Source organism: Rhinolophus sinicus, chromosome 5 (genome assembly GCF_057876585.1).
Source record: "Rhinolophus sinicus isolate RSI-liver-muscle chromosome 5, RSI-T2T, whole genome shotgun sequence".
Classification (NCBI taxonomy): Eukaryota; Metazoa; Chordata; class Mammalia; order Chiroptera; family Rhinolophidae; genus Rhinolophus; species Rhinolophus sinicus.
Genome location: NC_142505.1, coordinates 107,865,233 through 107,878,778, shown reverse-complemented (window position 1 = coordinate 107,878,778; position 13,546 = coordinate 107,865,233). Strand labels below are relative to the sequence as shown.

General features: G+C 44.7%; 1 protein-coding gene across 2 annotated transcripts in view; it reads left to right on the top strand.

Annotated features, from left to right (window-relative positions):
• Window positions 1–13,546, top strand: part of LMTK2 (lemur tail kinase 2) — a 67,400-nt gene that overhangs the window by 46,878 nt on the left and 6,976 nt on the right. For both annotated transcript variants that reach the window (XM_019716485.3, XM_019716486.3), the window contains exons 8-11: window positions 2,310–2,394; window positions 3,688–3,809; window positions 8,163–8,312; window positions 9,554–12,518. In XM_019716485.3, coding sequence (XP_019572044.3) covers window positions 2,310–2,394; window positions 3,688–3,809; window positions 8,163–8,312; window positions 9,554–12,518 — 3,322 coding nt within the window. The remainder of the gene's footprint in view (window positions 1–2,309; window positions 2,395–3,687; window positions 3,810–8,162; window positions 8,313–9,553; window positions 12,519–13,546) is intronic.

Below are 13,546 nucleotides of genomic sequence, written 5' to 3'. Positions count from 1 at the left end.
GTGACAGCCTTGTGAATTAGCTCTTACAGGGACACCCCTATTGTTCTTGTGAGGAAACTGAGGCTCCAATGGTTAAGTGACTTGCCCAGAGTCGCACAGTTCTTAAGCAGTGGAGCCGAGACCAGCTCCCGGGTCTTCCGACTGTGGGTACTGGGACGTTTAGAGTGGATGAGGGAGCAGGTTTAGAAGACATTCCTCCAGTCATACCATTGTTTTCTTCCTCTTTCCCTCTGGTTTTCGGTAAGGAGAAGCATTCCGCCTGTCCCTGAGAATACCAGTTGAATTGTACAGAGTTTCATGAGGCCTTTTATAATGCAAGCCAAGGCCTTTTGGGGATAACTTCCCATCTTTCATCCAAGCTTCACATTTGATGTCTAAAGACCTGCAGTGGACAGGTGTAAGGAGAGGAACGAGGGAATCCAAGAGTGGCTTCAGTGGCCTGAATAGAAGGTGCCACGTGCTCTGAAAGGGCTCTGGCCAGCCTCAGGCCTGAGGTGACACACACATGCCCCCTTGGAATGCTGAGCCCCCCTTTAATTCTGCTCTTAGGAGGAAGGTGTTGGGAGGTTTGCAGGGGAGCTGTTTCTGGAGAGCCTAATGCTTGTTAGTGGTGCTCAGCTGCCTCTGTTGGCAGAACCTGCACACTGCCCAGCTGCAGCTGTTGGTGCAGTGGGTAAAGCTACCACCTGAAAGCCTTTTCATTTTTCTGCCCAAATGGCATACTACTTCTCCCTCCCTCTCTTCCTTTTTCCCTTCATCCCAGAAAATAGGGACCAGTTCCTTTCTTAAGATTGTCAGTTTCTCTGCTGTTTGTAACTACAGTAGAGTCATGTGCCAGGCCTTTCCCAAACACATCCACAGGCCCAAAGGCTTCTGGATGGAGCACCGTGAAAATCACCACTTGTAGACAGAGGCTTTGGAGAGGAATTTAGTACAACTAACTGGAAATTCAGATCAGCACATGTTTATTTGAGGACCAGCCATACGCATGGTGCAGTGCTCTGATAGTGTATTGTTGAGAGTTAGTGTCAGTGAAAGGATGAAAATACTATTGAACGGTGGCTTACCAGCTTTGTGACCCTAACAAAGTCACTTCAATTCTCTGTGCCTTAGTTTCTTTATCTGTAAATGGGGAAAAGAATAGTTCCCACCTTGAAGGTTTGATGTAAAGATTAAATGAGCTACTAATACATGTGAAATGCTTAGAAACGTCTTGCGTAAAGTAAGTGCTTTGTAAATATTAGCCATTATATAATTGAATCAGTGTTATGTACCAGGCTGTCACGGAATTACAGCCATGGCAGCTATTGCTGTTGTCATTCTCGTTATATTTCAGACACGTGAGAGCATTAGAAATTAACATCTTTGAAAATAAGAATTCAAGAATTAGTTTAAAATTTTGGTCTTCTACAATCATATAAAGACAAACATTTTAAATTTTGGACTGTAGAAATTCAGTTTTTGATAACTTATTTGTGATTTAAAACAATAAATTAGGTGTCCTTTTCTATTTTAGTTTAGTGGCCTTTTTTTATTCATATGCCAATTGATGATTAAAAAGATTCTTAAGGACTAAAGCCAAAATCCAGAAAGTTTAATCTGTTGTCTAATGGAAAATTCCTTTAGAAAAAATATTTTTTTCTTTTCAAGTTATGTGTTTTTGAAAACCAACTTGTTCTTAGATAAACTATGTAAGTTGTTTTTAGTAAGTTTTGAAAATATATGACCTTTACTTCCCTTGTGGAAAGGTGGAGTTTGGAAGAGATGTGAGTCATTTGAAAGGGCCTCCTTGTGATGCCCACATATCTTTGAAAAAGGAGTTAAAAAACATTTTTAATAATGTAAATTACTTTATGGGGCCTTGAAGTTGTACCTTTATTAACCTTTCCTTATAATGAGTAGACTACTAAATTGTTACCCAAGTAATACAAGTTATTGTAAAGAAAAATATCCACAGACAATTTATATAATAGTATTTTAGAATTCTTTCTTGTTTGCTCTTAAAATACTAGGAAATGAGCCGTAAATCTGGTATTAATACAAAACAAGGTATAGATATGGTCAGTATTTAACCTTAGCAGTCATAGTTATTTGCAGAAACATCTGATCGTCTCCATTATTTAAGTAATTAAGAATATGATACGTAACCCATTTCTATAAAAAAAAGTTTGAAAACATTAACTATTAAGCAGGGAACTAAAAATACTATTCTAATTACTAGAGAAAGCCTTTTTCCATCGCAATTTCTTGTCAGTTTCCTGGTTGTAGATCTTCCTTGATCTCGTGCTCACTTGCTCTTCTGTTTTCAGTGATTTAGCCCTGCGGAATTGTTTTCTCACCTCGGACTTAAATGTGAAAGTGGGAGATTACGGAATAGGATTCAGCAGGTACAAGGTAAGCCAAAGGTTTAAAGGTTCTGTCCTTAATCTGATTTAATTTCATAGTCATGAGATGGTAATATCACCGAATGCCACTCCATTTTTGGAAGAGAGGGGTAAGAATCTTGGTTATACTACCTTTTTGGAGAGGAGTGGGTTCCAGTCATTTTAGAGGTAGTGTTGGCTTCTGATGTGTGGTTTGTCTAAATCCCTGGCTTTGTGCCCGAGGTTTTGTGACAGCTTTCCAAATGCTTCGTTTAAAAAGACTTATACTCAGTGTAATTGATATGGATTGATGGTGCATAATAATTTAGTATGCACATGGGCACTGTAATTACCACTTGTATAGTAAAATATACATGTCAGTATTTCTCTGTTATGTGTTCAGTAAAATTTTGGCTCAAATTCAATAATCTTGAGATTTAAGTTTTTAAACTCTGTCCTAAATATATCCCCATAGAAATCAAGAGGCAGATGAAGTTTTTATTTGTGCGTGTGCGTGTGTGCGTGTGTGTGTGTGTGTGTGTGTGTGTGTGTGTAGCCCAGCTGAAGGAGGAAGCTTGATGTGGGGCAAAGAATGCAACTTCCTGGCTCCCGTGCTGTCAGAAGACCATGGAAAAGCCACTTGGCCTCCATTTTCTAAGTAGCAACATGAGGATAGCTGTTCTGTCTTCGGGGTTCATGTGACGACCAAAGAGGTCATATTTTCACAGTACTTTGTAACCAAAAAGTTTTATGCAAATGTAAGTTGGCCATTGTCTACATAATAGCTATAGTGTCTTGAGTGCTTGCTGTGTACCAAGCACTCCGAGGTACTTGCCTACATTAGCTCATTTAATTAACCCTCATCGTAAAGGCAGGTGGGTATTGTATCACCCTCATTTTACAGATAAAGAAAAAGGCCCAGCGTATTTGTTTCCTGCCCAGATTTACGTAGCTGGTAAACGGATGGACACGGACTTAACAACCCAGTCTCAGATCCTAACGCCTGTACCTTATTCATTAACGGAACCACTCCCCTATTCCGCGCATAAGGCCCCGCTGGTTTGCTCGGAGTCTGTGTTCTGTGCGTCAGATACAGCGTACCTTCCTCTTCCGGGAAGAGTGAGTGTTTGTGGCTCAGAGACCAGGAGGCTTCGGAGAAACCCTCAGCCACCTTCTGCCCAGAAGGTCTCTCTATCCCCACTCCTTTCTCTGACAGGGCTTTTGGGTTGAGTATGTGTTTTCTGAGAATGGCCTGGAATGAAATCATTGAGCTCACCAAAAGTGTAATGGAATTCAAAATTCTGTATGCTTTCTAACAAAACAGGACGATTATATTGAAACAGATGATAAAAAAGTTTTCCCTCTGCGATGGACTGCTCCAGAATTAGTAACCAGCTTTCAAGACAGACTACTAACTGCAGATCAAACTAAGTACAGTAACATTTGGTATGTACTGATTTACTCTTCCATTAGGCTTTTGCATATAAAGTCCAAACTTCTTTGTCCTTGAGTCCTTTCCTAAAGGAAGGTAACTGAATAAAATGTAGGGACACAGAGTGTCTGATGGTGTGAAAAAGACAATTTATTGACATCATGGCAATAGTCACAATTGCAATGATGTAACTAACTGTTTGCATATTGCCATTCTTACCCATTCGATAGTAATAAGTTCCGCAAAAGTGGGAACCAAGTCTACTTTCTGTGCCTCCCACAGGGCCTGGCGTGTAATACATTTTTAATAACTATTGAAGTGAATGAAAAAGCAGAAAGGGGTTTGGACTATTGTATAATACTGTGATTTATAGGAGATTAGTTAAATGGAAGTTGAAAACAATGTGTCTGAGTCTTTGACTAACAATTTCTATTACAGCTTTCTTCATTTATATCTACATTTTGTGTGTGTGTGCTATTGTCCTGCTAACTGTTTTTTCCTCTTGGTTTGGGTGCTATATACTCTATTCTTATACTTTTATCGATTTTCCTAGAAATTATAACATGTATGCTTCACTTACCTTAGTCTAATATTAGTTCATATCTTGGCCCTCTTTCTGAACAATACAGGGATCTCAGAATACTTTAACTTGGTTTCACTGTACAAAACACACACACAGCTATATGTTGTGGTTGGGTATTTTAATTTTTTCTTTTAACCCCATAAGGCATTATTATTGTTTTTTTAGCATCAGTGTTTGTTTAGGTTTATCCAAGTACTAAGATCACTTTGTTTTTCATTCTTTTTGTTTTTTTTTTTTCCTTTAAAATCTCAGACATTTAATCTGGGATTACTTTCCTTTTGCCCAAAGTGTGTCCTTCAGAATTTCCTTCAGTGAGTGTCTGCTGATAACAGACTCTCAGTTTTTTGTAGGTCTGAGCATACTTTTATTTTCTCCACGTTCTTGAAATATATTTTTACTTGATGACAGTTATTTTCTCTCAGCATATTGAAGATATCATTCTACTGTCTTCTGGCTTCCATTGTTGTTATTGAGAAGTCAGCTGTAAGTCTACCTAAGCTCTTTGAAGGTAATGTGACTTTTCTCTCCGGCTGCTTTTAAACTCTTCTCTTTGTCTTTCGAATTCGGGGGTTTTGTTTTTGTTTGTTTCATAGTTCACTGTGATGCATATGGATATAGATTTCTTACATTTTTCTGCTTGGGATTTATTTGGCTTCAATCTGTAGGTTGATGTTCTCTGTCTGTAGATTGATGGTGTTCTCAGCCCTTAACCTTAAAATATTGCCTCTGCCCCATTTTCTCTCCTTTTGGAAGTCTGATTAGACATGTTTTATGCCTTCTTGCTCTGTCTTCTGTCTCTTAATCTCTCTTTTATATGTTCCATCTCTTTGACTCTCTATACCACATTCTAGATAATTTTCCAGACCTGTGCTCCAGCCACTAATACTCTGTCTCTTTTTAAAATCCTCTCTTCAGCTGTGTCTAGTCTTCTATTAAATCTGTTAAGTTTTATAGTTCAGTTATTGATTTTTCAGTTTTGGGAGGTCTGTTTGGTGTTTAAAACTTTGTCCCAGTGTTTTTAATAATTGGGTGGTGATCTACCTCAGGTAATTTCAATATCGGAAGTCCTTGTGTATTTGCCCTTGCTGCTTGATGGTGCCTTGTTTCCTGGGGGACTTTTTTGTGGTGAGGATCTTGGAAATCTAGAATCAAGGAACATTCCTCCAGAGAGACCCTGCATGTGCGTCCGTATGTGGGGCACCTGGGTGTCCCCAGTGCCATGTACGGGCACTACGCTGGTCCAGGGCTTTATGGATTCATTTGGCTTGAGGGGTTTTTGGGCTGCAAATTCAAGTAAGGGCCAGCTGTGTGGTTACAACTTCTTAGGGACTACTCCCCGACACACACACACGCAACGTTCACACCCATATGCATACAGGCACAGTCACACACACTCTCGGACTTACTCATAGCACCTCGGCGCCAAGGCAGCTGACCTTTCCGGCTCGTGAAGGGGCGGTAGGGACAGGTTTATTCCCACTGTGAGGAGGTCTTTCTCTGGGACCCCTTATCTTGGGCAGGCACAGGGCTTTGGACTGTCCACCACCACCAACAACACCTCCATCAAGCCTCAGAAACCAAAAACACAGAAGCCCAGATTCTGTGCTTCAGCAGATGCTGCAGGACAAAGGAGGTGTAGTGACCTCCTCAGTTCTCCACGCGCTAGGCCTCGTCCTGGTAATGCCCTGCTGGTTTAGCTCTTCTTTGATGCCTTGAAACAAGATGCATTTTATGTTTCATCCATATTTTTACTATTCTCAGCAGGAGGATTGACCTGAAAACTTAGCCTCATTTGCAGAGACAGAGCCCCCACCCCTTGTTTCTGACAATTTGAGAAGTCACTGGTGGCAGGGCCGGCAGCAGTATCACCTTCCACCAGAGGCAGGGCCACATTTCCCTGTGCCAGGGGTGAATGAGAGGGACCTTTCTCTGAGAGTTTGGTGGAAGAGGGATAAGAGCTACAGGACATTTTTCTTCGCAGAAGAAAGAGGCTCAAAGGTTCTCGAGGAGGCATGAGCCAGTGCCAGGTTAAGAGTTGAATAGACAGGACGAAGAGGAAATGGTTGTTGGTGATAATTTCACAGGAGACTGGACGGGATAGGATCGAGAGCTCCAGGCCGGGATGACCTTGAGCAGGAGACTCCTCATTTTTCTCTGTGGCCTGTCTGAGGAGATAAGAAAGGGATGCTATGCTCAAGAAAGGTGTTAGACGTGGCGGGGTGGAGAGTTGGAAAAAACCCGCGCTTCATGTTCTCTGAAGAAGAGGGTCAGATGGGGCTGGACAGGGTTTTGGAATGGGCCTTCCTGGGAGAGGGGCAGGGAGTTAAGTCAGGGATTGGGAGAAATGGAGACAGGTAGAGTTATACGCCCAAGGTCAAACTAAGCTTGATGGTGATAACACTCATTTTGCCATTGATCACACCCCACCTTTGTGGTCTGTAGCATTTCACATGAACTTCTTATTTTCCTCAGTTAAATTGTCTTAAATTTCTTTTATATCCACGGCGGCCCTCTGCCCCAGCAGTTCTGTGCCATGGAGAAGGCACCTCTTATTTCTTGGGTTGGATTGGGAACTTTGGGTCCTTTTATTTCCTTTGATAGAAATGATCTCTCAACTTAGATACTGAATATGCTGATTTTTTTTCACTGATTTGTGAAAGTAGCATAAGAGAATTGAACTCGTAAGTTATATTATACAATGTGAAATAAACTTATTTATTCAATACAATTTACTATCCAAACAAGCAGTCTGGTGGGTATCGATCAAAGTCATGTAAACCGTCAATACCGAAACCTGGCTGGGCGTCAGAATCACTAGGGAGCTTTTTTAGAAAGACCGTTTGCTGGGCCGCACAGGCACCTACCAGCTAAGAGTCCTTGGGGGTGGGTCATAAATACCAACATGTTCATTTAAAGCTCCCACACGACACAGATGAGCAGCCAGGTTTGTGAGCCACTGCAGTAAGTGGGAGACTGTCATACATGAGAAGGCAGTAAACGGTGGGAAAGAAATGCAGAGACCACGGAGAGGAGATGAAGTGTTCATCTGACTTGAGCAGCAGAGCCCATCTCCATGGGGACAGAGCACTGGGCATCAGTGAGTGGGACCGGTAGGGACAAAGGGCATTCCTGCCTGTGGTAGCTGCTGCGCCTGGAGGCAAGAGGCTCGGGCAGGTGGCCCCCCAGGCACACAGATGGGGGCAGAGTATTGGAGGGAAATCCCTTCCTAATAGCAGCACAGCCCAAACCACTCAGGAAGAACTGCAGCAAGAAATGTATGGGTCCCCCAGGGAAGAGTTGTCCACGTCAGGATTCCTCTTAGGGATTTTCTGATGTTTACTTCTGTTGTGAATGGAATTTTTTTCTACCAAAAACTCGGGATTGGGGATATTTATCTTGTATCTAACCATTTTGCTGAACTCTTAACTCATTCTAATGCTCCTTCAAATAATTTCTTGAGTTTGCAAGTTGAGAGTCATATTGGCTCCTCCCTGTGATTCTGCCTGCTGTCGCTGCTTCGTGCTTTTTTGCATTGGCCAGAACTTCTATCTAGAGTAGTATCCAGTAGTAAATATGAGGCGCTGTTCTTGTTGTGGTCCTCATTTTCATGGACATCTCTCTTTTTTTAACCATGCTTTTAACCATGTGCGAGAGCTGTCTTTAATAACCTTTTCCGTACACACCTTGTCCTTAAAGTTCCTAGTGACTGTACAAATGAAAATGTGGGTGTTAAAAATTCGGCATCGTAAGGGAGAAAGAAATAACCGTTTTCATTTTTCCGCAGGTCCCTGGGTGTGACACTCTGGGAACTTTTTGATAATGCTGCTCAGCCTTATTCCCACCTTTCCAACTTAGATGTTCTCAATCATGTCATTCGAGAAAGAGACACAAAACTCCCGAAGCCCCAGCTGGAGCAGCCTTATTCTGATAGATGGTTGGTAACTTCCTGTTTTGTTTTGTTACCTTCAAGAGATAAGGAAATCCTGTTTCCGTGGGTGTTAGTAATATATTCCCAATTTTAAAGCAATAAATGTTATCAAAAGCAATTATTTGTATATTATTCGTGACTGATTTTAGAATTAACATCTATTTATAAAATTTAATGTTATTTTTGAAAAATGTATACAAGTAGCAGAAATTTATATATTATGTGCAGTAAGAAAAAAATGGGAAGTCAACTAATTAGAAAAATCAACAGTAAGGGCATTTGCTATTGTGGAATTGTTTTTAAATGAAACTGTTCACACAAGTGGTATTTAGTATGTAAGAAAAGAGATAGCTTAGAAATGATAATATTTAAATTGGCAGTTGGAAATAATTTGCGTAATGTTTTTGGAAAACAAATTCACTTCTTCAGACCAGTTCTTACTCCATCAGGTTCACCTCTCTTTAGGCCTCTGTCTGTACCCGTGTGCCTGGCTGGCATTGCCCCTGAAGCTTGGCACCCCTGCGTGTAGGCAGTGCCCAGCTCCCCAGGTTGCTAGAACCATCTCACCGAGGATAACTGGACATACACACTATAGATTTAATACTTTGACATTGTTTTTGTCTTCCCTTTGTCTCGTGGCTGCAGTTTAAGATGTTGGCCATATTCAGCCAACCCTTGGGAGATCCAGCTCTTGGTTGCTGCCTCGTTTGGGCTTCATTCTCTACTCATTTCCCTCCATCTTCAGCTCCTTTTATGATCTCAGGAAACCATGTGCTGTGTAAAAGTGTACTGCTACTGTTTATGGGGGGGGTAGTTAGAGATTAGTTCCAATGGTCTTTGTCCGTGTGCATTCTCACAAAATAAAGTGAGTGAATCTAAAAACGGTAAGACACACACATCTTTACTACACAGAATTCCTGTGACAATTGTTTTAAGAGGAAAACGTGTTAAAACTTTCTAAATTCATTGGATCGGTCCACGGACAAACACCAGAGGAACAGATGACGAGGCCAAAGAATCCCAGAGATACTGCGAGATGTGTTGAGAACACAGGAAATAGTGGGCCAAGTGCTGTGTTTCTTCATTGCCTCTTTCACCATGAATTGAACACATTCGTGTGGTCGGCAGTGATTGAAGTGTAGAAACTTCTGTGGCGTTGAGTTGGCGTAGGGGGTCCTTGTAAAATCTTTTCTTATTTTAAAACAATTTATTATCAGTCCATTAATTAGCTCTCCTGTGTTGCTCAGGTATGAAGTTTTACAGTTCTGCTGGCTGTCACCGGACAGGAGACCAGCGGCCGAGGACGTGCACAGACTGCTCACCTACCTGCGGATGCAAAGCCAAAGGGACTCGGAAGTCGACTTTGAGCAACAGTGGAATGCTCTTAAACCAAATACAAACAGCAGAGACACTTCCAACAGCGCAGCGTTCCCGATCCTCGACCACTTTACCAGGGATCGGCTTGGTCGGGAAATGGAGGAGGTCCTCACGGTGACTGAAACCAGCCAGGGCCTAAGCTTCGAGTATGTCTGGGAGGCAGCAAAGCACGATCACTTTGACGAGCGCAGCCGGGGCCCCCCAGACGAAGCCTTGTCCTACACGAGCATCTTCTTTCCAGTTGAAGTGTTCGAGAGTTCGCTTTCGGATCCCGGGCCTGGGAAACAAGACGACAGTGGCCAGGATGTCCCCATGAGAGCCCCCGGAGTGGTCCCCGTCTTTGATGCCCACAACCTTTCTGTCGGAAGCGACTATTACATCCAGTTAGAAGAAAAAAGTGGGAGCAACTTGGAGCTTGATTACCCCCCTGCACTGCTTACAACTGAAATGGAGAATCCAGAAAGGACACGTGACGAGGCGCCCCAGTTTCTGACACTCAGACATCTTGAATTTGAGGAGTCCAGCACGGATGAGGATTTCTTCCAAAGCAGTGCAGACCCCAAAGATCCCGGCATACCCGAGGACGTGCATGTTACCAGGGGCCCCGAGAGCCCTTTTAACAACATATTTAGTGATTGTGACAAGTCGGAGGATTTGCCCAGTCACCAAAAAATATTTGACTTAATGGAACTAAACGGCGTTCAAGCTGACTTTAAGCCAGCCACTTTAAGTTCAAGTTCAGATGACCCCAAAGAGTCAGGAATAACATGCCACTTGGAGAAAGAAAAGCCCCGGAAGCTTTTTGACTGTGAACCTCTTTGCTCAGCAGAAAACCTTATGCACCAAGATAATGTTGGTCGAGTGAGTGTTCAAGAATTGTCAGAAAACTTTTTATTTCTTCAAGAGAAGAACTTACTGAAAGACGCGTTGTCTAGCAAAGAACACATAAATAGTCTTCAAGCAGAACTTAAAAATGCTGGCTTTACTGAAACTATATTAGAAACGCCACATAGAAATGTTTTAGATATTGAGCTCCAGTTTGCTGACAATAAACCAGACTTTTCTTTGTTGCAGGAAAACCTAAGCGCAAAGGGTAAAGACACAGGTGTGCTCAAGGACACTCTGAACACCTCGTTGTCCCCTTCCCCGGAAGTGCAGGTACCTTCTGCCTCGCTCGAGACAGAAGGAACGCCTCACAGTGTACCTCCAGATGCGTTCCCAAAGCAGGGAGAAACCACGCCCAAGTGTGGAGATGCCAGTAGCCATGATGACGGTCTCTGCCAAGAAACGAATCCAGGCTCTGTGACTGCCCCGGTTGAAATTCCCTCGACTGATGCCAAAACACACGGCACTGGCCACAGGTCCCAGGCGCTAACTCACCAAAGTGAGGCTGCCCCAAGACTGACCCCGAGTGACGCAGTTCTTGTTGCGGACATTTTTGCCAGTGAAGTGAGTATAGGGAGTAGTGGTCTTCCAGAGCTGAGACAAGACTTAGAAAACCCGCCGCTTTCAGCGGACCGTCACAGGAGCAGTCTGCTGCAGAAAAACTCGGAGGCTGCGGAGACTTGGAACCAGCTGAACTGTAACGAGGCTGCAGAACAGGTGGGCTTGGCGTCTGCCCTGTCCTCAGACTCGACCAGCCAAGACAGTCTGTTAGAGGACAGCTTGTCAACGCCCATTCCAACTTCAGAACAGTCGGTGGAGACCCCAGATTCTCTGGATTCGGTGGACGTGCACGAAGTTCTGCTGGGTTCTGGGGGCTCTCACACGCCTCAGAAACTCTTGCCCCCTGATAAGCCTGCCGACAGTGGCTACGAGACAGAGAACTTGGAGTCCCCTGAATGGACTCTGCACCCTGCTCCCGATGGCGCCTCAGCCTGTGACGTGACTGCAGCAGGAGGTAGCGGTCCTGGAGGGCCGTCCCCCAACCCCATCATCGTCATCTCAGACACCGCCGATGGCCACAGAGGTACCGAAGTGACCTCCCAGAGCTCATACCGAGACTCGGCGTACTTCTCAGACAATGATTCTGAACCTGATAAGAAGACAGAGGGGCTCCCTGGAGCCTCCCTGTCAGCCGTGGCCTTGGTACCAGATCAGCTTCCGCCTCAGCCACTCATCCCAGCGCAAAGTCCTGGCACCAAGGACAGTTGCCCGGAAACCAAAAACAGCCAGCTAGACCAAAGTTATCCATCTGCTTTGCCAAATTCCAGTCTCCTCGAATCAAGGGAAACGTCAGAACCAGCACTGACGGACGTTCCTGGGGAGCCACATCCTCCTGAAGACGAGGCTGGCAGCCCCTCGAGTTTGTTGAACTCAGAGCCGAGCAGCGGTGACGACTTCGAGGCCCAAGAAGAGCGCCCCTGCTCGATCGCGTCCACCGGGACCAACACCAACGAGCTGCTTGCATTTGCAAAGTCCACCCTCCACTGCGGCAGCCCCTCGGCGCTGCAGGGGGAGAAGTCCGTCTCCAGCCACTCGGAGGGCCCCAAGCTGAAGGAGCCAGATATCGAAGGGAAATACCTGGGGAAGCTGGGCGTGTCAGGGATGCTCGACCTGTCCGAGGACGGGATCGACGCGGACGAGGAGGACGAGAACAGCGACGACTCGGACGAGGAGCTGCGGGCCTTCAGCCTACACAGCCTCAGCTCCGAGTCGGAGGACGAGAGCGAGCACCCCGTCCCCGTGATCCTCAGCAACGAGGACGGGCGGCACCTGCGGAGCCTGTTGAAGCCGCCGGCCGCAGATCCCCTCAGCCAGCTCCCGGATGCCTGGAGAAAAGAAAAGAAGGCGGTGACGTTTTTTGATGATGTCACAGTCTATCTCTTTGACCAGGTATCTGTTATCCCCAGATGGTCGCGCTAGAGAATTCCAAAATGTGGTAGGAAGTGGAATGTGCTCTGTGGTCCTGATTCCCATTTTGAGGCCACAGATTGCTTTATGGTTACTCAAAACAAGGAATCTGGCTTAGGTTGCAGTGACAGCTCCAAGAATATGCAGAAATGTAGTTTTCACAGGGAACTCCTATGAAATTAGGGGAAGGAGGCCTGGATGCTCTTCCTGGGTCTCCTGGCAGAACCCTACTGAAACCGCTTTCCCTTTCCAGAGCAGACTGATATCTGATGATGGGCAGTGCCGCCCGCATGCAGGTGCAAGCTGGAACAGCTGTGGCTCGGGAGTGGCCCTAGAGACTCAGACCAGTGCCTGTGGGGCGGCGACAGGGACTGTGGCCCTCCTCCCTGCTGTGGGGCAGGTGGCCTGCTGTGCCCCAGTCAGTGGGCTCAGACTTTGCCTTCTTTAAAAATGAAAGAGCCTACAATTCAAGTATATTTTTTTAAGAAGATAGTCTTTGTTGAGTAGTCTCTGTAGCCCTTGAATTCGCTTCTTGAATCAGCTTGACTGTAAGTAAAGCTCAGTTACAGACACATCTGAGCGGGATCCCTTTATGTTCTAGGAGGGAGAGTTGCTGGCTCTTGTCTCCCTTGCTGTTCGTCCTCAGAACAGAGGCTGCCACAGCCTCTCGTTCCGCATCGTGCCTCTTGGGCCCTGCTCTTCAGACTAGTTTCGTCTTTTCAAGTGTCATATAAATGGACTTATACATCGTATAACCTTTTGAAGCTGGCTCTTTTCTTTCAGCATAGAATTCCTCTGAGATTCATCCAATTGCATGTATCAGTAGTTCCTTTTTTATTGCTGAAGCAGTATTCCCCAGTATGGATGTACCAGGTTGTTTCACCATTCTCCACTGAAGGACAGCTTGGTTTTTCCACTTTGGGCCTTTGAACAGTTGTGCACAAGTTTTTGTGTGGACACAAATTTTTTTCTGGGATAAACGCCCAGGAGTGTGATTGCTAGGTTGTATG